Raw genomic sequence first — 24,203 nt, 5'->3', positions numbered from 1 at the left:
TCAGAGATCTCTTGTCTCTCTCTGCAGGTTGCTGGGCAATGTGACAATCCACTGTTAATTTAATTTATTCAACGGTCCTTGGCCAGCCTCAGTTCACCATAGACTAAGGGCATAGGAACGCCCCTGCTGGGCCGGGCCAAAGGTCGGTCTCGGTGTCTCAGGGAAGCTTGCAAAATGGGGCAAGATAGGAGAGACTCACTGCCCTCTGCCCAGCCTCTCGCATCCGCTAATCGCAGGTAAACTGCCTCTGAATGGGAAAGCTCCACTCCCGAGTGAGCATTGTTGGTTTATTTTTCATCCGATTGTTTCCTGCAAAAGCAGCCAACATGCAGGGTACAAATATCAAACAGGGAAAAAAATCTATTTCCCGGCATTTGACAGCATATAAGGTTTTAACAGGTCCTGAGATTTTGTTGATGGTTATAAATTGGTTTTGTATGTGAATGGTTTTTATATTGTTTTATATTGTATTTTTAAGGATTTAAGCTTTTGTGAACTGCCCAGAGAACTCTGGCTATGGGGCAGTATAGAAATGTAAATGCTAATCTACTGTCTTGTTTGATTGAAAGGTGAAATATAAATATCCTAAATAAACAAATAATTTTTTTAATGACATCTACACTAATCGACTTCTCCCTATCTTTTGATCATGACTCTCACATGAATTATGTGTCGCATCAATAAAGACCTTTTTTTGTCCGTCTCAAACATACTACCTGTCAATCCGAATGAATGATCTAGAGATCATGGCTAGCTGGGGCATGCTGGGAGTTGTAAGACTTTTTTCTGTCTAAACATGCATAGGATTGTAGGACTTTTTGTCTAAACATGCATAGGATAGTAGGACTCTTTCTGACTAAACATGGAGAGGATTGTGCCTTTAGAAACCTTGATCATAGCTCTGGTGTTCTTCACCCTGGTGCCCTCCATATGCTTTTGACTGCAGCTCCCATCAGTCCCAGTCAGCATAGCCATTTGCAAGGGATAATGGGAGTTGTAGTCCAGCTCATCTGGAGGACACCAAGTTGGGGAAGGCTGCTCTGTTAAACAGCATAATCATGCTCTTTCTTGACTCTGTTATGAACACAGGATCCTGGATTACTCGTCTGCTCCAACTGAATTCCTTCTGAACAATTAAAGGCTGCCAAACTTTGCGACACTATGAGCCTTCTGGGCAACATTTTCAGCTGGCCAATACATATTAGTAGAGGGCCTCGATACCATCCGAACAATTAATTAGAGGCCTATTAGTTTAATAAAGATCACTGCAAAATCAGGTGCCAAACCTTGGCTTGCCAAGTTGGCCATTTGGACAGCTGTCACGGACATCATTCCAAGAGTTCCCCAGCGTGGAAAATGAGGCTTGTCCGGCCTGACTGGATCGACACGTACGAGAAGCAAAGCTACGGCTCCTCCTTGGTGGATCGGATCAGTGCTTTGATCCCCGTGGGCAGGGATAATCATGGTCAAATCTGAGGAAGAAGTCATCTTGACAGAAGATGGCTGTTTCGATTAGAGCAGATGTTTCTTAAAGCTCACTCTGGAATTTGACCAATACTATCCCCCAAACGGACAGGGGTGGGGGAAGGTGTCCTCAAACGGGGACACACATTTTTGCACACCTTTCTGTTTACCTTTGATGTGAAGGATGTTCTTTCTTATCTCATTATTTCCCACTGTTGACAAAATAAAATGGTCCCTGGCGGCTCCTTTTTCGCACTTCTGACGTATTTTACAGAAAGCCGAATTTGTCCTAGCTTGCGAGGCGTTAGGGAGAGAGGGCACCCTCTTCCCCTTGCCACAGAATGATGGAGGCAACAGCATTCCTTTCATTTTGTAAAAACTTTATTTACAGGACTTATACCCCCCTTTCTACTCTCATGGGGCACTCAGGCAGGCAAGTGACATATTTAAGAATACATTCGAATTATAACAGTCCATTCATATTTTAGGCAAATTACGTGGTCACGCATAGAAAGCTGCCTAGTATCAGGTTGGTCCATCTAGTTCAATACTGTCTACACCAGAACCTCTGGCTCACTAGATGTTGGACTAGGACTCTCATCATCCCTGACCATTGGCCATGCTAGCTGGGGCAGATGGGAGTTGTAGTCCCACAACATCCGGAGGCCCATCCCGGGGCAGTACCCAAATGGGCACTAGGGGTAACATACATTTTCTTACGCATAGCATTTCTACCCCACCCTTCCACCAAAACGGTTCCCAAGGCAGCTTACAAACGTTTCTCAAGAGAGTCCCTGCCTGCAGGCTTGAAATCTAAAAAACATGCCACAAGACGAGAGGGGGCTGGGAGGGGACAAAGCACATCTGGGCACTAGATTCCGAATTGCCTTGTGCTGCTGACGGGCGCTCCAGTGCGGCGCCAGCAGCCTGGGCCGGTGCAGCGGGCTTTCTCAGGAGCCCATTGTGCCGCTGGCACAGCTGCTGCTGCCACGGAAGCCCCCAGGCAGCGCAAAGTAACTTCCGCTCGCACCAGCGTCCAGCTGGCTGCTGCCCTGCGCCCGCACTGGCTGGCAGCACCCCTCCGGGGCTTCAGCCAGGGCTCTTTCCCACCCAGCCCCAGGAGACACTGGGGCCTGAACCGGCGACCTCCGGCAGGCCAAGCCGCTGCTCTGCCCCACGCCAAGGCCCTTTCCCAGCACACAGTGAGTGGCCCCACAGGGACCTCTTGGTCTGAACTATTTGCATTTTGTTTGCCTGCTTCTTCAGATTTTGTTATGACCTATGGCCAAAGCAATAAAAAAACCCAATACTACTACTGTTTGTGTACTGGAGGCGACCAAGAGGCGGCCTGGATTGTTAATTAACTTGTCTGCCGTTTGCCTGCTGAGTTACTCAGTCCCCTTTGGTTGGACTGCATCAAGCTGAAAACACGCTTTGAATCCCCTCGGGGATCCCTATAGCCCCTCGCAAGCAAGGTCTTTTCACTACAGCGCTATTTTTTTGTAGGGAACCTGTTAGAAAATGTTCCAAATTTGCCACTCAGATTGTAAATGTGACATGTTACCCGCACCGTTGAAGTGCTGGAGAAGGCTTGCTGTGATGAGGCTTGGCTGGTTTGGGCAGGTTTTGAATGTAAATCCCCCGAAGCTGTTTAGGGTCAAACATGGTGCTAGATTAAAGGCACACTCCTATGCCTGTTTAGGCAGGAAAAAGCATACAACTCCCAGCATTCCCGAAACAGCATGGTGGCTGGCGAACGCTTAGGCCTCTAGGACTTTTTCCTATCTAAACATGCTTAGGATTGCACCCTAAATAATATTAAAACAAAACTAGTATTGCATGTCAGCTATGAACTGCAGGCAAATATCAACAATCGCTCGTGTTAACAGTGAACTCAGTCGGGTGAGTGCTGACAGAAATGGAACCCAGGTGAGTTCCACTGAGGAACAAGAGGGAGGTTATCAGCATGCTCAGAGGCACCCCACTGCTCACCAAAATACAATCTTTAAAACAAAAAATGCAAATATCAACACCTGAAATTGTGGAATACTTGAAAGCGCAAAGCGTTGGGTGTCAAATGCAGGTATCAAACCCTCGGTGCATGTTCATCAAGCGTTCAAATGCGAAAATCTGCAGGTGATTTTGGGGAGTTCTTCTGCTCTTGGGTGAGTGAGCGCCACATTCTCACAGCCTCAGAGATCCACCACCATCATGCCTTCCGCAAGCCCGAGATGATTCTGAACTACCCTACAGGGTCGTGAGCGTCACTGACAAGGGAATGATGCAGGATGGGCGCTTAGGACACTTGAACTGTGCTACAGCAATACTGACGGCGATCCTCATCCATCCTGCATGCTGGGTGACATCCTTTCGTTGCTATCTGGGGGATGCCACTGCCTGAGCACAGGCCCCCCTTGCAGGGGAAAAACATCTGGCTATCGTACCTCCCATCCTGCCGGTTTGGGGGGAAAGCGCCTCCACAAAAATGCTTTGCAAGAGCAGGATCTGGTACTTCATTGACTAGGCCAAGCTGCCTCATGCTAAACTGTTGTCCTGGGGCTCGTCTCTGCTATCTTACAGCTGCCCCCAGGCAGGCAGTAGAAAGGCCCACGAGGCGGGGGGGGGGGGCAGACACCAAGCAAGCAGGGGCTTTGACCAGAGCAGCGACAGCCAAGGATTCATTATTCCTCCTTTGAAGACCTGCTCTTCACACACACACAAAAGGTGTTGCAACCCGCCTTCAGACAAGTCGGGGGGAAGATCCAGCACCTCGGGCGTGGCAGATGGAGCCAGGAGGCAGAAGAGCCAGGCTGCTCTGGGGGATTTCTACATGGAAGCCACTAAAATGTTGTGGGAGGGTTTGGAGAGCCAGAGAGTACACACTGGGGGGCGTAACCACACAGGCGAAGGAAACGCAGCAAGGCAGAGGGGTGCCCTCCTCTTCAAAAGGGCAGTCACCCTTCTTTTAACCCCACCTCCCCACCGCCCACCCCTTGGGTCTCTCTCCTCTTTCACAAAAAAACGCCAATGGGGAGGGGGTCTCAGTTAAAGTGAAGTCACTGCTTTCGCCAACCAAATCTGGCCTACCTTGCTTCTCAATGTCTCCCAAATAGGTCAAGCATAGAATCCTAGCATTTGAGGTGTCCTTGAAGGTCATCCAGTCCAACCCCCCACTCAGTGCAGGGATCTTGCACCGACAGCACCCCTGACAGATGGCTGCCAAAGCCTCTGCTTTAGCACCCCCAGCGAAGAACCCACCACCTCCTGAGGCAGCCTGTTCCACTGCCAAACACCCCTCACCGCTAGGGAGTTCCTCCTACTGTTTCGCCAAAATCTGCTTCCCTGCCATTCCCACCCATTCTTTCCCGTTTTGCCCTCTGGAGCAACAGAGAAGAAGCCCACTCCGTCTTCCGCATGGCAGCCTTTCAAAGATTTGAAGGCTGGGATCGTGTCTCAAGATATACTATGCCTACAGCATCCCCCCGAACTACTAAACTAGAAACTCCATCAAAGAAAAAGGAGTATTCTTGATGCGTGTTCTATAGCAGCCTTCCCCAACCTGGTGCCCTCAGGATGTGTTGGACTACAACTCCTAGTATCCCCCAGCCAGCTCTGCTGAGATTTGTAGTCCAACACATCCTGAAGGCACCAGGCTGGGGAAGAGTGTTCTAGAGACTGAGAAACTGTAGTTATAAACAGTTCAATATGTATGCACAGTAGGTGTGCCAAAGAAACATTCTTTTAATTTAATCAAATAAAAAGGGTGGAACACCCAAAAACGAACCCAGGTGCACAGCTGTGAAGAGACACTGATTGTTACTGGAAGATCCCAAAGCAGAGGATCCCCCCCAACACTCTGAAAATGCCCGGCTTCCGAGCTCTGTTCAGTCTCACTCTTTGTCTCCCTCCCACTACTGAGATCTGAAACTGTGCGCCCCCCCCCCCCCACCTCTGCAGAGCTTTGCACGGGGGCCTAGCGCAGGTCATGGCTCTTAGAGCAGAGCTTTGGCACAGGGGTTGTGAACACACATCCCCCGGAGACGCCGGTGTTCGGGGGCTGGGGGGGCACATCTCCCTTCACTAGGGAACTTTGGAAGCTGCCCTGTACCAAGTCAGACCCCTGGTCCACCGAGCCCAGTACTGTCGACACCGATGGGCAGCAGCGGCTCTCCAGGGGTTCAGACAGGATTCTTTCCCAGCCCTCCCTGGCGATGCCACATGCAATACCACTGAGCTACGGCCCCATCGGAGTGGTGGCAAATACAGGATGTCAAAATCCAGGATGTCAAAATCCAGGGATGGCTGTCTGCTAGTCTGGAAGCTGCTGGGGAGAAGGGCAAGGCCCCCAAGAGCCCAGAATGGGAAGGGTGCTGTTGCTGTCAACAGCGGCCCAGAGAGACTTCGGCGGGAGGGTGAATGAATCAGGGTCAGGCCTTGGAAAGAGGGAGGCAGAAGAGGCAGAAGAGGCAGAAGAGGCAGAGGCTTTCAGCACCTCTGAGAAGGTTGGCTGTGAGTCACCCCTGGCAGTGCCTGGGGCTGCGACACCAGGCGTTCCACTCCCTCCACCGGGGCCCTGTGTCTGAGTCAGCCAGAGAGAGTAGCAAAAATAAACCCCGTGCCCTGTGGCTCCCCCTGTTCCTTGCCCCCCAAGACATGCTCGAGAGGAGAAGTGATGGCTCCCTCACAGAGCGGCTTCGGCAGGGGGCAAGTGCCACTCCCCAGCATGCACGGCTCTCTCGGGGCACTGCTGCCCAGTTCGGCCTCTCCTCCTCAGGGGCCTGGCAGCGCTCCGCCCACTTTGCTTCAGGTGGGGAGAGCTGGGAGACGCAGACCTGATCCTCACAGGATGCCCCGGGGGCGGGGGCTGCTGGGCTGCCGCCCGCCTCTGGGCCTGAATTCGGTTCCGCAGAAGCAGGCGCCCCGTGGGGAAAGGGCTGAGAGGGCTGGAACGGTCCGATGGAGAGATCATCATAACCCTCTGGCCTGCGCGTCCCGCCCGGACCCCCTCACTGTGGGCTGGGCTCCTCTGCTGCGGCTGAAATGCGGAAGACACAGAAGCCAGGAGTCACTCCAGCACTCGCCATGAAGCCAGGAGTCACCGGCGCTCGCCTTGGCCGGAGGGGGGAGATGGCAGCTTTGGCTGCTGGGCGCTCCCCCCTTTTCCAAGCCCTGCATTAGCATCGGGGTGCTGGAAAGGAGATCGGCACAGAGGCTGGCACGGGTCTCAGGGGATCAAAGAGAGAGGGCCTTTTGTCTCCCACCAGAGCCTAAACAGTCCTTTCAGCAGAGTGGGTCCCCCCCGCTTTTCATCTCCAGGCATCTCCCTCCCCTCGCAAGCACGGACCGACTGGGCAGCCCCCCACCCATGTCAGGGCCCACCTACGCATCCCCCACGCCTTCCTCGGCTCAACAAGCAGCTGCCTTTTTGCAGTGGCTGTGCAGCTGATGGAGGGCTGATTTGGAGGTGGCCGGCCAGTCTGAGGGCCACATTTAGGGGATGGGATTTGCAGATGGGCGGGGGGGCGGGGGATTTGTGGGAAGGCAAAAGTGCAGGACACCAAGCTAGGCGAGGATGGCACCAGCAGCTAGGAATGCTGGGAGCTGCAGTCCCAACACATCTGGAGGGCAGCAGGTTGGGGAAGGTGATGGAAGTCCAGCCTCACTGCCCTGAGAGCAAACAGCCCCAGAGCAAAAACTCTGGAGGAAATGGTTCCAAGCCAAGTCCTACCCTCAGCTGCCGTGGGGTGCGCCCCCTTGAACACAAGAGGACTTGCTTCTCAGGAGAACCTGTGTAGGATCGTGCTGAAAAAGTCTCCCTCCCCTCAAAACCACAACAAGCTTGCCTCAAGCCAGAAACAACCGCTTTGGAGGGGCAGCTTGCCTCAAGCTGGGAACCACAGTTTGCTTTCTAGAGGCACCGTAAATGTGGGCCCCCTTCGCTCCAGAGGAGCAGCCGGGTGCCTGCTTTGAATTCACTCTGCGTTACCACTGAGGGGCTGCTGAGGCCCCTGTTATTGCTGACAGCCCCCAGACGAAAGGCCGTTCAAGTCTTCCGGGAAAACTTGCCTCAGAGCAGAGGGTGCCCGCCGGATCCCACCGGAATCCCACTCTCACTGCCACTTGCCAACTCCGCCACCAGCCGCCTTGCAGGCGGGCAGGAAGGCAGCAGTTCCCGGCAGAGGAAGAGGCCTCGGCCGTGCTCCTGACGCAGCCCGCCAGCTGGTGGCAAGCAAGGCCTGGAACGAAGGGAGGCCCCCCGGAGCTTCCTCCCCGCCCCCCGGGCCCACACACTCACGCTTCAGCGCCAGCAGGGTGCTTCCGTGGCAGCAGGAGACGGAGGCCACCAGGCTGGGGTGGGTCTCATCCAGCGTCACAGGCTGCGGGCTCCGCGTCTCTTCGTCCTTCCGGCCAAGGCGCCCCCGGGCACTTTTCCCCCAGGTGTACACCTCGCCATCTGCACAGAGGACGGAGCGACGGAGCGTGGCTGCACGGGGCAGCGCAGCCCAGGCCCAGCCCGCTTTGCGGCCGGCGGCACCAGTGGCAGCGGAGGCCAGAGCCCCCCCCCTGCCCTCACCAGCTCACCTGCACCCACGGCAATGGTGAAGGCGTCGCCGCAGCCCACCATGGTGACTCTGACCGCCTGGAGCCCCTCGACCAGGTAGGGGGCGCGGCTGGCGCGGCAGGAGATGGGGCCCAGCTGGCCGTGCTGGTTGCTGCCGACGGTGTAGCACTGGCCCGAGGCTGCCGAGAGAAAAGGCGGAGGAGCCATTGTGGCGCAGCCCCCTCGCTGCTCTGGGACACCCCGGCACTCGTGAACGGCTGCGCTGGTGCCGCTCCTGCCCCTCCTCTGCCAGCGTCCTCTTGAGACCAGGATGTACGTGTCCCGTTCAAGTGCCAACAAAAGGGCTTACTTTGGGGGCCTGTCCCAGGGGTATGAAAACCCCACCCCTCGGGGTCCCTGAAGCCAACCCCCAGCGTCTTTCAGGAGCGCTGTAATCAAGACAGCAACCTTTCCTAAGTTTAAACCAGTAGACTGGTCAGCTGAAGTTATGGCTGGTTAACAGGGGGAACGAAAAGTCAGGGCACCCTGGTTTGCTTCTGGAGGCTATTTTGATGCTGGTGTGTTACCGTAACAGCTTTTTTTTTTTTTAAGGCAGTTTTTCTTTTAACAGTAAGAGGTCACTTTGATTACATTCTAAAGTTTGCAGCATTTCTGTCACTCTCTCAAAGAGGCACTTATGAGACATTTCAGTAAGATGCAGACTTATTTCAACTGAATTGCAATTATTCTAATTTTTGGAATAATGCCTGTTTAGTATTTACGGCTAATATTTATGGCTATGCCAAGCCTCTCAGTTGGAGTAAACCAGGTCCTCACCTGGAGGGTGCAATGACTCAGTGGCGAGTGAAAAAATCTCTTTGCACATTCTCAGAGGCACTTTTTCCATTGAAAGCCCACCTGAAGGCCCACATGGCCCAGCCCCCCTGCGCCCATCCGCCAGAGGCTCCTCTGCTCGATGCTCACCCGTGATGACTGCTGAGTGGGCCGTTCCAACGTCAGCCCCCATGATGTCCTCTTCACACAGGGGGGGCGAGCGGGCAGGGCTGAAAACCAGGGCCTCCTCCACCAGGTCTGCAGCTGGGGGCGCCCCCTGCGGCGAGACCCCATCCAGGCCCAGTTTGTTATACCTAGCGTAGGGGAAGCTGATGTGAGAGGCATGCTTCCAACCCAGGGAGGCCCAAAGCAGAGGCCTTTGGAGCGGGAGGCTCCCTTTCAGAGCCAGGCCGGCGTCCCGTCCTCACCGCCCTGCTGGCAACTGCGGCCAAGGCAAGGCAGAACTCTTGCCGCCTCGGCCGCCCTCAGCCCAGGCTCCCATCCGCCTCTGCCCAACCCTCCTCTCTCCCCACAAATGGCCTCTTCCGATCCCTGATCTAGGTTACACCTCCCTTGAGCTGCAGAGCTGGTCCTGTCCGCAGCTGGGGTCAGTGACCAAGGCTGTTGCTGCAACCCAAATGGCTGGGGGGGGGAGCAATGCCCCTGCTGCGAGGCTATAGTGTTCGGGGCCTTTGCGTTTAGAAAGGAAGACAAATGGGATTGCGGGAGGGGGACATGAGAGGGGAGTACAAAACTGTGCTGGTGTGGAGGAAGTGGATACGGAGCTTTTCTCCCTCTCTCTGGACACTGGAACCCGACAGGGACGTCCCATGAAGTGGAATGGTGGGAGATCCTGGTCCCCCTCCCCGCAAAGGGACAGACGTCTTCACACCATGCAGAGCTAAACTGCAGAGCCCGCTGCACAGGGGAAGCAATGGCCACCAACGCGGATGGCGTTAAAAGGGGGCTGGACGAATGCAAGGCGGAGGCGGCGGCGATCAGTGGCTACCAGTCCTGATGGCTGTGTGTTCCCAGCCTCGGGGGCACTGCAGCTCTGCATGCCAGTTGCTGGGGAGCACGGGAGGAAGGGTGCTGTGGCACTCACATCCTGCTTGTGGGCTACCCGCTGGGGCGCCGGGTTGGCCAGCGTGTGGACAGAACGCCGATCCGGCAGGGCTCTTCGCACATGCCCGGGGCACCCAGCCCCAGCCCTGGCCCTGTCGAGAGCCGCAGGCGAGCTCGCTGGGGCCGTGTGTGTGCTGCAGGCCTGAGAGCCCTCCGAAGCCACAGAGGAGCAGAGGAGGAGAGGAGGGACCAGCATCGGCCCTGCCAAGGGGTTGGCAACGTGAGGACCCAAGACTGGCCTGCCTGCGACGAACGTGGTCTCCTCCCGGACTGGGGCCCTGGACGAGAGAGCCCAGACGAACCGGGAGGAGGAACCGCCCAGATATTCTGGGGCGAGCAGGCAGCCCCCAGGGCACGTGATCCTCGCAGCCTACCTGTTGCTCCCGCAGGCCAGGATCCTGTTCTTGGCCGTCAGGATCACGGAGGCATCAATGCCACACAGGACCTTCTGCGCCTCGTGGTCGGCGGGGACGGGCACCTGCTGGGGGGAATGGTGGGACTCCTGCGTCCCCAGCCCCAGGCGCCCTAGGAGAGGGGAGGAAAGGCAGGCTCTCTGCCAGCTGCTGGGGGGAGCCCCCTCGGTCCCTCCGCACGGGAGGAGACGGCGCAGACCTCCCAGCGGGAGGAAGCCGCAAGGCCCCTGGCAGGAGCACCGAGCCGCCGCCTGCCACCCCTCCGCGCCCGCCGCTCACCGTTATCCCCTCTGCCCCAGGCAAACACTTCCCCTTCGTTGGAGACGGCCAGGACATGTGACGCACCACAGGCCACCTGGGTGATCTCGTAGCCCAGCAGGGCCTCCACAATCTTTGGCTGCAGAGGGAAAGGGGCTCCTCAGTGGAGACCAGGAGTGCCAGCCGAGTTGCGCCGAACCGGAACCGTGCCCGACAGAGGACCCCAGGGCAGTCCTCGGAGGGTTGCTGAGGGAGAAGAGCCGACTCCGGAGCCAGGCTCGCGGCTCTCGGCAAGCAGTTCCCAGGCCCAAGGCATCTCCGTCCCACCTTCACCTCTTACGTGGCCGCTGCCCTCCAACGCATGGAGACCAGGGAAACAGCAGCCACGGGGAAAGGTCATGGCCTCTGCTGTCCCAACAGATCTCCCACCCAGCCCAGGGGCCCGACAAACCTGGCTCACGTCCATGAACGTCTCATGCCCTAAGCAGCCGCTGCCGCCGCTGCCAAACGTCAGGACGATCCCTCGGTCTGTGGGGCACCAGGAGAGAGAGGCGGGCAGAGGCTGTGGCAGGCCAGGACCCCCAGCCACCCGTGCACAAGCCCCCAACCCTCTGGCACAGCACTCGAGCGAGGCTGCGGCCCGGGGACCCGACACTTCAGCCAACAGCGCTTGGGGAGGAAAGGTCGGCATGGAAGCCGCAAGAGGGCATTACCCTGCCAGACAGCTGAGTTCTGGAGTCAAGGAGAGGGAAGAAGCACTCTTCCGTTTGGGGAGGGGCTGCAGCTCAGTGGGGGAGCCCCCGCTTTGCATGCGGAAGGTCCTCGCTTCAGTCCCCAGCAGCATCTTCAGGTAGGGCTGGAAAAACTCCCACCGGAAACCCTGGAGAGCTGCTGCTGCCAGTCCGTGTCGACAACACTGGGCTAGATGGACCCAGGGCCTGACTCAGTAGAAAGCAGCTGCCTGTGTTCCCTCCTAGGCAAACAGCAACTTGGCAGGAAGGCAAACAGCAAGAAGGAGACGGGAACACTGGAATCTGCCTTGTACCCAGTCAAACCCTGTAACGAGGATATGTTTTGTAGATTCATCTTATCAGGAGAGTGTATATTCTGTGCTTAGTGTATATTCTGTGTGTGTGTGTGTGTGTGTGTGTGTGTGTGTGTGTGAGAGAGAGAGAGAGAATCTTGCTGGATGGGCCCTCCACTGCTCCCCAGCCCAACCTTCTGGCCGTACCTGTCAAGCAGGCGGTGAAAAGGTCCCCGCAGGCAACATGTTTGATGGTCACACCAGACTGGCCCTCCAAGAACCGGCAGACAAACTGGGGGTGCAGCTGCTCAGTGGCCCCCGGGAGTGAGGGCCCCCCAGCTGTGCCGATTGGGGGAGGCTGGCAGAAGGAGAGAAAAAAAGTGAGCACAACAACACCAGGGCAGTGCATTTGTTGTTGTTCACTCGTTCAGTCATGTCTGACTCTTCGTGACCCCATGGACCATAGCACGCCAGGCCTTCCTGTCCTGTGCTCTCTCCTGGAGCGTGCTCAAGTCCATATTCATTGCATCGGTGATGCTATCCAGCTATCTCACCCTCTGCCATCCCCTTCTCCTTTTGCCTTCAGTCTTTCCCAGCATCAGGGTCTTTTCCAGGGACTTTTCTCTTCGCATTAGGTGGCCAAAATATTTGAGCTTCGGCTTCAGTATCTGAGGGCAGTGCATTAGAGCAGGGCAAACTGGGCCTGATTTCAGCATCTGAAATGCGCCCTGAAGCAGGCATAGAATGAATGGGAGTGAGCGGGGAGGGCTTGCAAGGCCAGAAAGCGTCGTTTCCAGGCACGTGTGAGCCCCAGCACCTCTCTGCTTGCTTATCTGTACAAGCAAGACCCGCAACAAAACGTTGCAGTGTATCCTCACTTCCTGATAGGCGGGCTCCTGTTCAGGGTTCCAGCCAGCCAAACCCCCTCCAGAATACTTCATTCCACCACCAGCCCTTTCGAAGTGTACATGTTTCTTTTCCAACTGACATTCAATACTCCTTGGCTACTGAGCATGTTCAGTCCTAATCAGGTCCCAATTAGGTTGGTTTTGGGGAGGAGGGTTGGACCATTAGGGTTTTTTTTTTCCCCATGTTGTACTTCTACAAAGTACAGGGATTGCCCAAACATGCTGATACCCCCCTCTTGTTTCTCAGTGGTCCCATTTCAGTGATAATCCATCAGCACACAACAACCTGAGTTAATTATTAGAAGGAGCGCCAATTTATACCCCAGCTTTTCTACATTCTCGTGTCCTCCAAACGGCTTGCATGTGTCATTTACAAAGCGGTGAATGATAAAATACGTTAAAAGGGCCTCCTCAGTGGCTGCTCCCAGGATCTGAAACTCTCTGCCAAGGCAGGCTGGGGTAGCTCCCTCTGCTCTCCTTCCACTGATAGGAAAAGACATTTCTATCCCAGTGGGCCTTTGGCAGGGAAGCGGGGCTGCTGAGCTGCAGGCTGTTTTTACTCCTTTACTGTTGGTCATGTTTTTAATTGAGTTTTTAATATCTTTGTTTTAGGATTGTTTTTATGAAGGTTTTATTTTAAATTTACATTTTTATTATTGTCAGCTGTCTTGAGTGCCACTCCCTTGGTGGAAGGGCAGGGTATAAATTCATTCATTCATTCATAACATTTGTATCCCACCCTATATCATTAAGATCTCAGGGCAGAGATCTTTACGTGCACGCGCATGTGCACACACACACTGTGATGTTTGTGTTCTGTTTTTCTTTCAAGTACATATATATATTCATACATGAATGAATTAAATAATTCATGAATTATTCATGAATTAAATAACAAATTAAATTCATACTTATATGCATTTAAAAGCGAAATGGAAGACGAACTTCGCAAGCGACAATGTGCAGCAGCAGCAGTGAAGGCAGGGATAAGGGGAAGCAACTTCGGAGGCCTCAGCGTAAACAGGCAAAGGCGACAAGGTGGTTTCCTCCTGCCCAGACTCCCCAGAGAGGCGGCAGATGGGGCGGGCTCCCATGCCCACCCGAGCACCCGCGGGACCCCTTGCCATCTCACCTCCCAAATGATCAGCCGCCCTGATGTGGTCACGCCCGCCTTCTGCATCCTGCCAGTGGACACCTGCACCACCGCTGTGTTCAGCATGGGCAGACGGAGAGGGGTGGTGATTCCGCCCCCCCAGGTGTAGATGGACGATGGGGCGAGTGGGATGCCGGGGCGAGCTGAGCCCGCTCGGGAGCCTGGGTCCAAGAGAGAGGCCCGTAAGTGGGGCTGAAGGAAGCCCCGTGAGGGAGGCAGGGAACCCCCAAGCATTGCCCCAGACTGGTGCCCCCAGATGGCACCCGCACCCCACGCCGATGGGACAATCAGGGCAAGGGCGTTTTTCAGAAGAGGGTTGGAACCCCCTGCTCCAAACACATCCAGACTCACCCCCGGCTCTCGAACTGATGGCTCCCCCTCGGACTCTGCCGTGGGTCACTGGCGGCACGGCAGCCAGCCGCTTCTCGGGCCTGCCCAAAGCAAGAGGACAACCGCTTAGTGGACAGCGTTTCCAGGGGAGCGGGGTGGAATGTGTTGGGGGGGGGGCTTGCCTCCGCATCCGGACGCTGCCCACGTCAGTGTAGAGGTTGAGCAGGGGCCGGGCGCAGATGGCTTCGGCCATGATCTCGTTCAGCTGTGGCCGCTTGGAGGGGTCCAGGTTGAGGAGGCTAAGGATGAGCTGGCGCAGCTCGGGGCTGTAGCGGTCCGAGATGGGGGCAAAGGTCCCGCTCATGATCTTCAGCACCAAGGCTGGCAGGTTCTGTGTGGGATCCAGGGGAGGGAGGAGGCACAGCGGTCAGGGAGAGGGAGGCGTGGTGGAGCGCCCTCTGAAGGCAGTGGAGCCATGAGCCACCGAAGGGCTGGGCTGAGGGGTCCCGTGTCTCCCCATGCAGAACGAAGATGGTGGGGAAGACCGGCTCGAGAAATGGATCCCATTTACAGATAAAGTACATGAGCAATGCTCAATTCTCTAAAAAGTTCCATGATGACCTAACGCAAGTGAAAGGTTAAATACCAAAAACCCAAGATGATAAGAAATAAGCAGCCTGGGCCCACCCTTTAAAACAGGGGTGTTACATGTGGATTTCAATTTCAGAGACGGCCTTGGGGGCTGCAATCCGGGGTGGGGTGGGGGTGCAAAAGCAGCAGGGGCAAAGATACCAGCATATTTCAGCTCAAAGTTCTTCCTGCCGGAAATGAAGCCTTGGGAGAAGCGTTTCAGCCTTTCAGAACAGGGAGGAAACAGCACAAAAACCAGGGAAACACCAAAGGACCAGTGGCTGGGAGAAAGGAGGCTCGGCCCTCTGGGGAATGCTGGATTCAGCCCCAGGGGGGTGGGATTTGGCCCCGTGGGCCTGATGTTCTACACTGCTGGGCTGCATGGATTGTGGCAGGGGCCACAGCTGAGAATGTGCATTCAGGGTGCAAAGCCAAGGCCGCCTCGCAGCACCGGCGCCTTACCGCGGCTTCGAAAGCCCTCTTCAGGCTGGCGAGCTCGTACAGCACACAACCCAGGGCCCAGATGTCGCTCTTCTGGTTATAAGGCTTGCCCTCGCACAGCTCTGGAGAGATGTAACACGGAGTGCCCACCACCTAGGGCAGGAGAACAAGAGAGCTTTGAATGACCCTGGGCAAATTCAGAGGCGGGGATTTAAAAAGGAGGCGGGGGCAGAGGCCTCTCTCCCCAAAACCTCTCTGCACAGGCAGGATCAGCTCCCCACAAGAGATCAACACTCACCCTCAGGACCCTGTTCTCAGCATGGGAGACGGAGAGCTGGGCGCACTGTTGAAAGAGCTCCAGCTGGCTCGAGCGAGCGAGCCAAGCAGCGTCACAATGGGCAAAAGCTCCGCCTCCACCCTCCCCAATGCTCTTAGGGCGTGCGGAAGGCAGATCAAAGGTGGCGGCAGAGAAGCAGAGTGCAGTGCTCTCCCTGGGGAGAGAGGGAAAGGCTCTCCTGCCTCCCCCACCCCTCCGCCTACACCCCAGGGGCATGCCCATGCATTCCTGGCTCCAGCCTCCCTCTTCATTCCGTTCCATTTAATTCATTCCATTTCCGCACCGCCCAGCAGCCAAAGCTCTCTGGGTGGCTCACGCAGACGAAACACCCCCCAGGCGCGCGCGCGGGGGGGGGGAGCGCTCTGGGGCCAGGAAGCCTGGCCACCAGAGCCTCTGCCCGGCTCCCACCGTGCAGGCCTTGCTCTTGCTGCTGAGGATCTTGGAGATGCCAAAGTCGCCAATCTTGACGCTGACGTGCTGCTTGTCCAGGAGGATGTTCTGGGTCTTGAGGTCCCGGTGCAGGATCTGCTTGGCGTGGACGTGGCGGAGGGCCAGCAGGATCTGCGCAAAGAAGTGCAGGATGGTCTCCTCATCCAGCAGGGAGCTGCCACGCTTGTGGATGAACTCCGCCAACGTGCCGCCTGGGGAGGGTCGAGAAAGCAGGCCTCGTGAGCCCTGGGTTGTCTCAAGCAGGAGTGGGCTGCCCACAGCCCTCCAGGGTGTTGGGCCTATGGCTCCCATCAGCCTGGCCAGTGTAGCCCATGGTGATGCTGGGAGCTGTAGTCCAAGGCATGTGAATGGTACCAGGCTGGGGAAGGCTGAGCTTGGCTCTGGGTCTGCTCCAGCAGGGTCACCTTAGGTGTCTGCTGGCAGGCCAAGCCGCAGGCACAGAAAGCCCCAAAGGCCAACCAGTTGCACGCACGGCTGGGTCTGGCCCAAGAGCAGCCTGGCCCAGCGTCTTGACTCCAACAGGGCCCAGCCACGTGTCCCGAGGGAAGCTCACCAGGAGAGCGCGACAGTGGTGGGTGATGGGCATTTCCTGACATCTGGACCCAGTGCCAGGAAGTCAGAGGTGTCCTGCTGCCGCAGGGGCTCCATCCTCAAAGCAACAATAAGCTGCTGAAAGGGATACCATTGAAATCAGGGCAGCTGAACCCCTTTCCACCCGAGGGCTGAATTCAGTGTTGGAGACGCTCTCGGGGGCCGCAGTCCAGTGAGCGGTGTGGCTAAAGGCAAGAGGGCCCCAAACGCCAGCCTCCTCGAGCTTCAAGCTCTTCCTGCCAGTCTCTAAGCCTTAAGAGGCACTCCAGCCTTTTAGAATGGGGAGAAAATAATGGCACAAAAGCCAGGAGACCCCCAAACCATTGGCAGTTAGGGGAAAGGGGTGCAGGCCAGACTCTTCATGGGACAGATTTGGCCCACAAGCCAGAGGCTCTGCATTCAAACTGCCTTAATTGTCTAACTCTTTTTGAAAAGCTGCTTAGCCTAGAGACAGTGTCTTGTAGCAACAAGTTCCATTGGTTAAAACATCCTCAGTCAACAGGCTCTTTGAGGGAATAGAGAGGGAGAGCAAAAATAATTTCTGTCTACTCAAGTCTTCCCACACCCTTCATGGATTTATAAACCCAGTGGACGCATCAGCCCCCAGGTGCAAGGCAAGACTGCACTGCTCCCTGTGAATCCCACCCTCTCAACCCAGGCAGTAACATTCCACAAGGAGGGAGGAAAAATGCGCCACAGTGCCAGTGGAGCTCGAGCAAGTAAGCCAAGCCACATGGTTGCAGGCAACAGCAAAAACAAAAGTGGAACTCCAGATGATTTGACCAAGGAGGGGGCTGGGGGGAGGATTCCTTTCTGACCTTACACGCATGATCAGACAGGCCCTGAGTGTCAGAGAAATCCCCCTGGAAACAATCATAAGAAGGAAATGGAGGAGAACATATTGTCCATAAAGGGGTTAACCCTCCACTCACTGCCAGGATGGGGGGGGGGGGGGAGGCAGCACTTCTCCAAAAACAGAACAAGTTGAACCAGTTCTGCAGGGGGAGGTTCTGCCTCCAAGCTCTGGTGGTCCCTGGAATCTCCTCCCTGGAAACACAAGAAACACACATGCAATTGTTTCCAAACAGCCCACAGAAACCCAAGAGTCTCAGGTTCGCAAGTTGAAGGGAGTGCCTCCCCCTCCAACCCCACCCCACAGCTTTTAGAAATCTGACACCCCCTTTGCAGCTGCAAGCCAGGGCAGAAGAGGGAAAGCCACTGGAAAGAAAGGCCAAAAAAACCGGTCCAGCGAGCTACGGAGGAGGAGGGGGGGATGACTGGAGAACAATGGGGCTTTTTGGCATTCTTTCCACTGCAATAAGCCCAGGTGTTGCTAGGAAGCAGCACGTCCTGCAAAGGCCTTCTGGAACTGGAGGCCGTTTCCCTGATTGGGGGGGGGGGGCGTGCCCAGTGCATCGTCACAACAGCGGGGCTGTGCTTCCCCAGGGGCAGGAAGGGGCCTTATACTGAATCAGACCGTAGGTCCACCCAGCCCAGGGGTGTAGAACCTCAGGGGCGAAATCTTTAGATTCCCCAGAGGACCCTGCCCCTCTTCCCTCAACCCCATCCATTTCCCCCTGATCTCCAGCAGTCCTTCCTGGCCTTTGTGCAGCCCCCACCCCCCTGCCCCCTTCTGAAAGGTTGAAATGCCTCTCCTGAGGCCGAGTTACAGGCAGGGAGAGCTTTAAACTGAAATATGTTGACATTTGGGGGGATTATATTTTTTGGCCCCACCCCTTTTGCCTTCTGAATGCCCCCCCCCCCCCCCGCTTCTCCAGGATGGAATTCAGCCCTCGGGCGGAAAGAGGTTCCGCACCTTTAATCTGGCCCAATACTGCCTATGCTGACTTGGAGCAGCTCTCCAGGGTTTCAGACAGGGAGACTTTGCCAGCTGTATCTGGAGATGCCTCTGCACTCAAAGCTTGTCGTTTAACGGCTGAGCTATGGCCACTCCATATAGGAACAGAGGAAGTCACCTTATGCGGAGTCAGACCGTCATTATTGCGCCTATTGCTGTTATTATTAATTGCATTTCTATGCCACTTTCCTGAAGCCAACCAAGGCGGTTGACAAAAAGTTCAGAAAATAAAAACCATAATCAAATAATAAACATCGTAAAACCTTAAAAACAGTTTCCAAAGCCCAGTGAAAAAGAGGTGTCTTAACCCCCTTCTACAACTATTAACTGACAGAAAAAGAAGTGTGGACTACACTCCCATAGGCCCCAGGCATCACGGCCAATGGCCAGGGATAATGGGAGCTGCAGCCAAACATGTCTGGAGGGCACCAGGTTGGGGACTGATGGGCAGCAATGGCTCTCCAGGGGTTTCAGGCAGGGAGGCTTTTGCCAGGAGATGCCGAGGATTGAAACGGAGACCTTCTGCAGGCAGAGAAGGGGCCCAGCTGCTGAGCCAGGCAGCTGCCTTGCCAGCCTCACGATAAAACCGTACCTTGTTGCCTGGTAGACACAGACACAGGCTTGGAGCCAGCGGTGGGGAGAGGATTTTTTAAGCCATTCAGAAATAAATAGGTTGCGGCATTTGAAAAGACCGTCCCAGGCTGAATACAGACAAGCCTTGATGAAGAGGCCACCCCAGCATGCACAGAAGAGCACAAGAAGCCAGGCAGCTGTGGCCTCCTGCCAAGGGGAGAGGAGGATCTGGCTGACTCCTCGGCTGGCTTGGATCCCTGGCCAGGTGCAGCTACGTGGCAAAAAACCTCATTCCCTGGCCGGGGGGGGGGGGGGGGATGCCACTGGCTCATCAGCCTGCAAGGACAGGATTGAGAGCAACAGAGGCAGGGCATTCTGAGAAAAAGGCGGGTAGGATATAAGGCTTGGTTTCAGGCGAGGGAGAGAGACAGGAGACGGGCAAAGAACAGTGGAAATCTCAGAGTGAGGAATGGGTCCGAGTAAGATTTCCCATGGCCATGGGAAAGCTGCCTCCCCCTCAGACTAGCAAGCAAAGACTTTGGAGGAGGGATGTAGCTCCGTGGCAGGCTACTTGGCGTGAAGAGGGTCCCAGGTTCAAGCCCGGCATCTGCGGCTAAGAACTAGTCCCATTTAGTAGGTGACAAGGGAGACTCCTCTTGCCCCGAGCAGCTCTGCCAGCCGAAACATTACACTGAGCTAAACAGACCAGTGGCCTGCCTCAGTGACCCGGGTCACACAGCACAACAAGTCAGAGTACGGGTCGAACTGTGGGTTGTTGTTGAACCGTGGGTTGTTGTGTTGCGTGAACCCAGCCACATAGTTCACAACCCAACAACAAACCAGGGGTTCTTTTTGTGGGTTGTTCATGGGTTGCTGGCATGGCTGGGTTCACACAACCCACAACTGGATGACAAGCCACAGTTCAGTGACAACCCACACTTAACCCATACTCTGGCTTGTCGTGTTGCGTGAGCCTAGCCAGTATGAGGCAGCTTCCGAAGTGCTTATGAATCTGAGTTACTTCAGGCACAGTTTTTTTCTTCCAGTGCCGGCCTGACTACTTACATCCCTTCTCTGTTTTTCCACCCTCACGGGACTCCCTTATCCCCCTGTTTGAGGCTGCAATCCCAAGCAGTAAGCCCCAGCGAAGTCAGTAGGTTTACTTCTGAGAAAACAGGCTGCTCCCTCATGCATCTGAGGAAAGGAGCTCCAGTCTTAAGAAAGCCCATGTCGCAATCAATGTATTTGCTTTTTAAGAGGTTGCAGAATGAACATGACTTACGCTTAGGATTATGGGCATGTTTCTCAGCTCCCTTTCTCTTATCTTCTGACCTGTCTTTCTACATCCTTCCCACCCCCTCCATACTCCCTCCAAAAAGTCCCTCAAAACATAACCTTTTCTCTCTTGCTTTTTCTAATGCGGCTTTCCCCAACTTGGAGCCCTCCAGATGTGTTGGACTGCAACTCCCATCATCCCCAGCTGACTGGGAATAATAGAGTTGCAGTCCAACACATCTGGAAATGCACCAGTTTGGGTTAGGCTGTTCTACTGGAACCATTTCTTCCTCTTCCCCCCACTGCCCTCAGCTGAATTCCATATCTCCTCTTTTTGGCTTCATCTCGCTTCTGTCCCTCAGGCATTGTGTTTGCTTTAGATTGTAAGCGCCTGTGGGCAGGGACCACATCTGGCAGCTTGTTAGATGCACACATCCTGGCTTAGCCACTCCAGGCAATTGATAAGTATTACATATTATTTAAAAATCAATATTTAGCAGCATCTCTACAGTAGCAAACGGGGTACAACGACTTGCCTTTAGTGTGTATTAAAAGACCCACCCGCAAATGGCCTCCTTCTGCTACTCTTGAATCCTGATTGGGAGTATGACAAGGCACTTGACAGCCACCTATTAACAGCTCAAATATTCAAAATGGCAACCGTCACAGCTACCAAAAGTCCTGCAAGGAATTCCCCCGCAGTGGCTTCTCATCATGTGCAAATCCACTTGCTCAGTGATGGTCTTTCCCCTAAACGTAAAGTAAGATTCTAGTCCTCATGGTTCTCAATAAAGGACTAGTTTAAACAGAAACGTAACTGGCAGCGGCTGCAACTGCTACCTGCAGATGCCAGGAGCTGAATGCCCCTCACCTGGCGCATACTCCATGGCGATCATGAGGGCCTTGTCCTCCAGGAAGTTCTCGTAGTACTCGATGACGTGGGGATGGTGGAGCAGCTTCAGCACTTGGCATTCGTTCTGGGCCGCCAGCCGCTCGTCCTTGCTCATCTGCTCAACAGGGATCTGCTTGAGGATCACCAGCTTTTGGTCCGTTTTGCGCAGGCAGAGGTGTACGATCCTGCAGCGGTGGGATGCGAGGAAGGCAATGACCACAGGCATCAGGCCGCAAAGGGCAATGAAGGAAGGTGGACTGCACTGTGCAATCCCGTGCATCGTCGACTCGGAAATAAGTCCCACTGAGTTTGATAGGGCTGACTCCCCAGTTGTGCACGTTGTAGGATGGGAGCTTTAGGGAGCAATCCTATGCATGTTTAGGCAGGAAAAGGTCGTACAACTCCCAGCATGCCCCAGCTATGCTGGCTAGGGCATGCTGGGAGTTGTAGGACTTTTTTTTCGGTCCAAACATGCATAGGATCGCACCCTTGGAACATTTTCATTTGTTGCTCAGTTTAAATATGTAAACCTGCTTTAAGAACCTTTTCCAGCAAAAAGCAGTAAATGAATCAGTGGGGCTCACTCCTGCGTCAACACACGCTTTTCACCAGAGGTGCTGAAACAGCGTCCCAGGAGGAGCTTCCATCACAGTCCTACATATTCACATATCAATTTTATTACATTTCTGTGCCACTTTTCTCGCCTAAAAGAGCGGAAGGTGGCACACGCAGCTCTCCCCAATTGCATTTTACCCTCACAACGGCTCTGTAAGGTACGTTCGGCTGAGGGGAGTGACCGGGGCCCACGCTTGCTTCATGGGTAGGTGGGGATTTAAACCCCCACGCCTTCTGCACTACTAGTGCTTCTACCCTTATTGTTCGTAATTTCCAGCACAGGGCGGTGTTCATGGTTCTCTCCATCCTGTCTCATCCCCCCAGGAACCCCGCGAGGTAGGCTAGGCAACCCCTTCCCCACGCTGGCGCCCTCCAGACGCGCTGGACTACAACTCCCATCACCCCACCCAGCTACCGCTGGCTCGCGGCGATGGGGGCCGTAGTCCAGCGCGGGCGGAGGGGAGAGGCCGCCGCGCGCCCCCCCCCCGGCAGCTCTCGCGCGCTCTCACCCGAACGCCCCCCGCCCGACCACCCGGATCCGCTCGTATTTCTCCATCAGGCGCCTTCGCCCGCACCAGGCCGCGGCCGTCGGCTCGCCGCGTCGCCATGGAGACGCTTCCGGGAAGGGCTACGGCGGCCGGCGAGGGCGGAGCGGCGCGGGCGGGGCGCGAGAGGCGCCGGCGGGGGCTCCACGGCCCCGTCGTGCCCGGCCCGGCCCGGCCCGGCGGCGCCTCGAGCCCAGTGGTGCCGCCGCGGCGGAACCGGCCCGGGGCTCCGGGCGCCGCGCGTCGCGGAGGCAGGCAGCCGCAGGGGGCCCGAGGAGGGCGGCGCCGGCGAGGATGGGCGGGGGCCTGGAAGCAGAGCCCGCGGGGGCCGCCGGAGAAGAGAAGCCGGAGGGGGGACCGGATCGCGCTCCTCGCGGGCGGGCGTGGGAGGGAGGGAGGCCGCCCGCCCCTCTCCTCGGCGCTCCCGGCGTGCAGGGCGCGGGGGAACGGGCTCAAGACAGGCGCGGCGTCATGAGGACTGGAGACTTCTTCAGCCCTAAGCGAAGTGAAAGCTGCGTTTCTGAGCCGTGCAGAGGCCCAGAGCACACAGCTGGGGGCAATGAGCAGACCCAGTTCTCTGAGGCCTGTTGCCTGTTCATATGCACCCCCCACCCCGCAGGAGGTGCTGGTGCGGCTGCATCCTCAAAAGAGGTTCTGCCTCTTCTGTGGATGCAACTGGGAACAAAGCCCTGTGAGGAGAGACTGAAAGAACTGGGCATGTTTAGCCTGGAGAAGAGAAGACTGAGGGGAGCCAGGAGAGCGCTCTTCAAGGGCTTGAAAGGTGGTCCCAGAGAGGAAGGCCAGGGTCTCTTCTCCATCACCCCAGAGTGCAGGACACGGAATCATGGGCTCAAGTGACAGGAAGCCGGATTCCGGCTGAACACCAGGAGAAACGTCCTGACTGTTAGAGGGCTACAACCATGGACCCAATTCCCCAGGGATGCGGTGGGCTCTCCCCCGCTGGAGGCATCCAAGACGAGGCTGGACAGCCACCTGCCAGGGATGCTCTGACTTGGACTCCTGCATTGAGCAGGGGGCTGGACTCGAGGGCCTTGTAGGCCCCTTCCAACCCTATTCTATGATTCCCAAGCCAGTGGCTTGTGATGTCTTCTTTTTTTCTCCCCCCGGAAGTTCAGTAGCTCTTGCTGAACTTCAGTAGCTCTTGCTGAACCAAGGTATGAACCCCAAGGATAAAACAGCACAAAACAACAAAAAGAGCAGCAAGCTGCAGCAACCGCATCGAAGAATGCCCCGGGCCTCGTATCACCCGAAGGCCCCTTCCTGCTTCTCAGCCATAATAAGATGTATATGAATAAGAACAAAGTAGCGGGGAAGCAATGACAACAAAATCACAACAGCAACAACGAAAGCACCAGCAAACCAACACCAACGCAGCAGTGATCCTAAAAACTGGGGGAAAGGCCATTTACTTTTATTTTTCCTCCTGGAAACTAAGTATTACTTTGTTTCAGTGATCATAACAATTTTAGGAGCAATAATAAAAGAACCATAACAAAATGACAACAGAAATGGCAGCTAAACAACGCTATAGCAAAACAATACGCCATTTAGGGTGCAATCCTATGCATGTTTAGACAGAAAAAAAAGTCCTACAATTCCCAGCATCAGCAAGCAACAGTAAGAACAAAATGACAACAGTAACAACAAAAATAGCAAAACAACAGCACCACACTTCATACAACAGAACTCAGATTGACACACAAGAATGAGAGAGCAGATCTCAGCCCAGAGGGGCCTACAATCTAGAGACAGATTTAGGCCACAATCCTATGCCTTTTTAGACAGAAAAAGGGCTACAACTCCCAGTGTGCCCCAGCCAGCCATGAAATAAATATGTATTCTTTCCTTCTTTCACCCTTGCCTCTGTTTCCCTCCCGTTCCGTTGGCTGGGGAATTCTGAGAGTTATAGGACTTTTTTTCTGTCT

General features: G+C 55.5%; 1 protein-coding gene across 4 annotated transcripts; it reads right to left on the bottom strand.

Annotated features, from left to right (window-relative positions):
• Window positions 1-1,836: 1,836 nt before the first annotated feature.
• Window positions 1,837-22,495, bottom strand: NEK8 (NIMA related kinase 8). 4 transcript variants are annotated; one of them, XM_084823291.1, is made up of 15 exons: window positions 22,222-22,495; window positions 21,077-21,282; window positions 15,867-16,099; window positions 15,143-15,274; window positions 14,233-14,441; window positions 14,072-14,151; window positions 13,700-13,881; window positions 11,867-12,017; window positions 11,087-11,163; window positions 10,657-10,774; window positions 10,339-10,489; window positions 8,990-9,153; window positions 8,047-8,205; window positions 7,760-7,918; window positions 1,837-6,499 (listed from the first exon to the last, which is right to left on the bottom strand). In XM_084823291.1, exons 1-15 carry the CDS (start codon window positions 22,266-22,268, stop codon window positions 6,471-6,473), a joined length of 2,097 nt encoding a protein of 698 aa, XP_084679417.1. In that variant the 5' UTR covers window positions 22,269-22,495; the 3' UTR covers window positions 1,837-6,470. The 4 variants fall into 4 exon arrangements, 2 of the variants coding, with proteins under 2 accessions (XP_084679417.1, XP_084679418.1); XR_014786189.1 differs by having other exon boundaries at window positions 5,189-6,499; window positions 7,760-8,205; window positions 22,222-22,364; XM_084823292.1 differs by lacking the exons at window positions 11,867-12,017; window positions 14,233-14,441 and having other exon boundaries at window positions 22,222-22,364.
• Window positions 22,496-24,203: the final 1,708 nt, after the last annotated feature.

The sequence above is a fragment of the Heloderma suspectum genome, chromosome 16 (assembly GCF_057233095.1).
Source record: "Heloderma suspectum isolate Gila_16-S chromosome 16, 16-S_ref, whole genome shotgun sequence".
In the NCBI taxonomy this organism is placed as follows: Eukaryota; Metazoa; Chordata; class Lepidosauria; order Squamata; family Helodermatidae; genus Heloderma; species Heloderma suspectum.
This window is presented reverse-complemented; position numbering and strand designations above follow the sequence as displayed.

Coding starts and splice junctions, on each gene's coding strand:
- NEK8 (XM_084823291.1), bottom strand. CDS start 22,268: ATGGAGAAATACGAGCGGATCCGGGTGGTCGGGCGGGGGGCGTTCGG. Junction 10,775..11,086: donor CGTTCATGGACGTGAGCCAG/GTTTGTCGGGCC, acceptor TTCCCTCTGCAG/CCAAAGATTGTGGAGGCCCT. Junction 9,154..10,338: donor CTGGCCTGCGGGAGCAACAG/GTAGGCTGCGAG, acceptor CCCCTACGCTAG/GTATAACAAACTGGGCCTGG.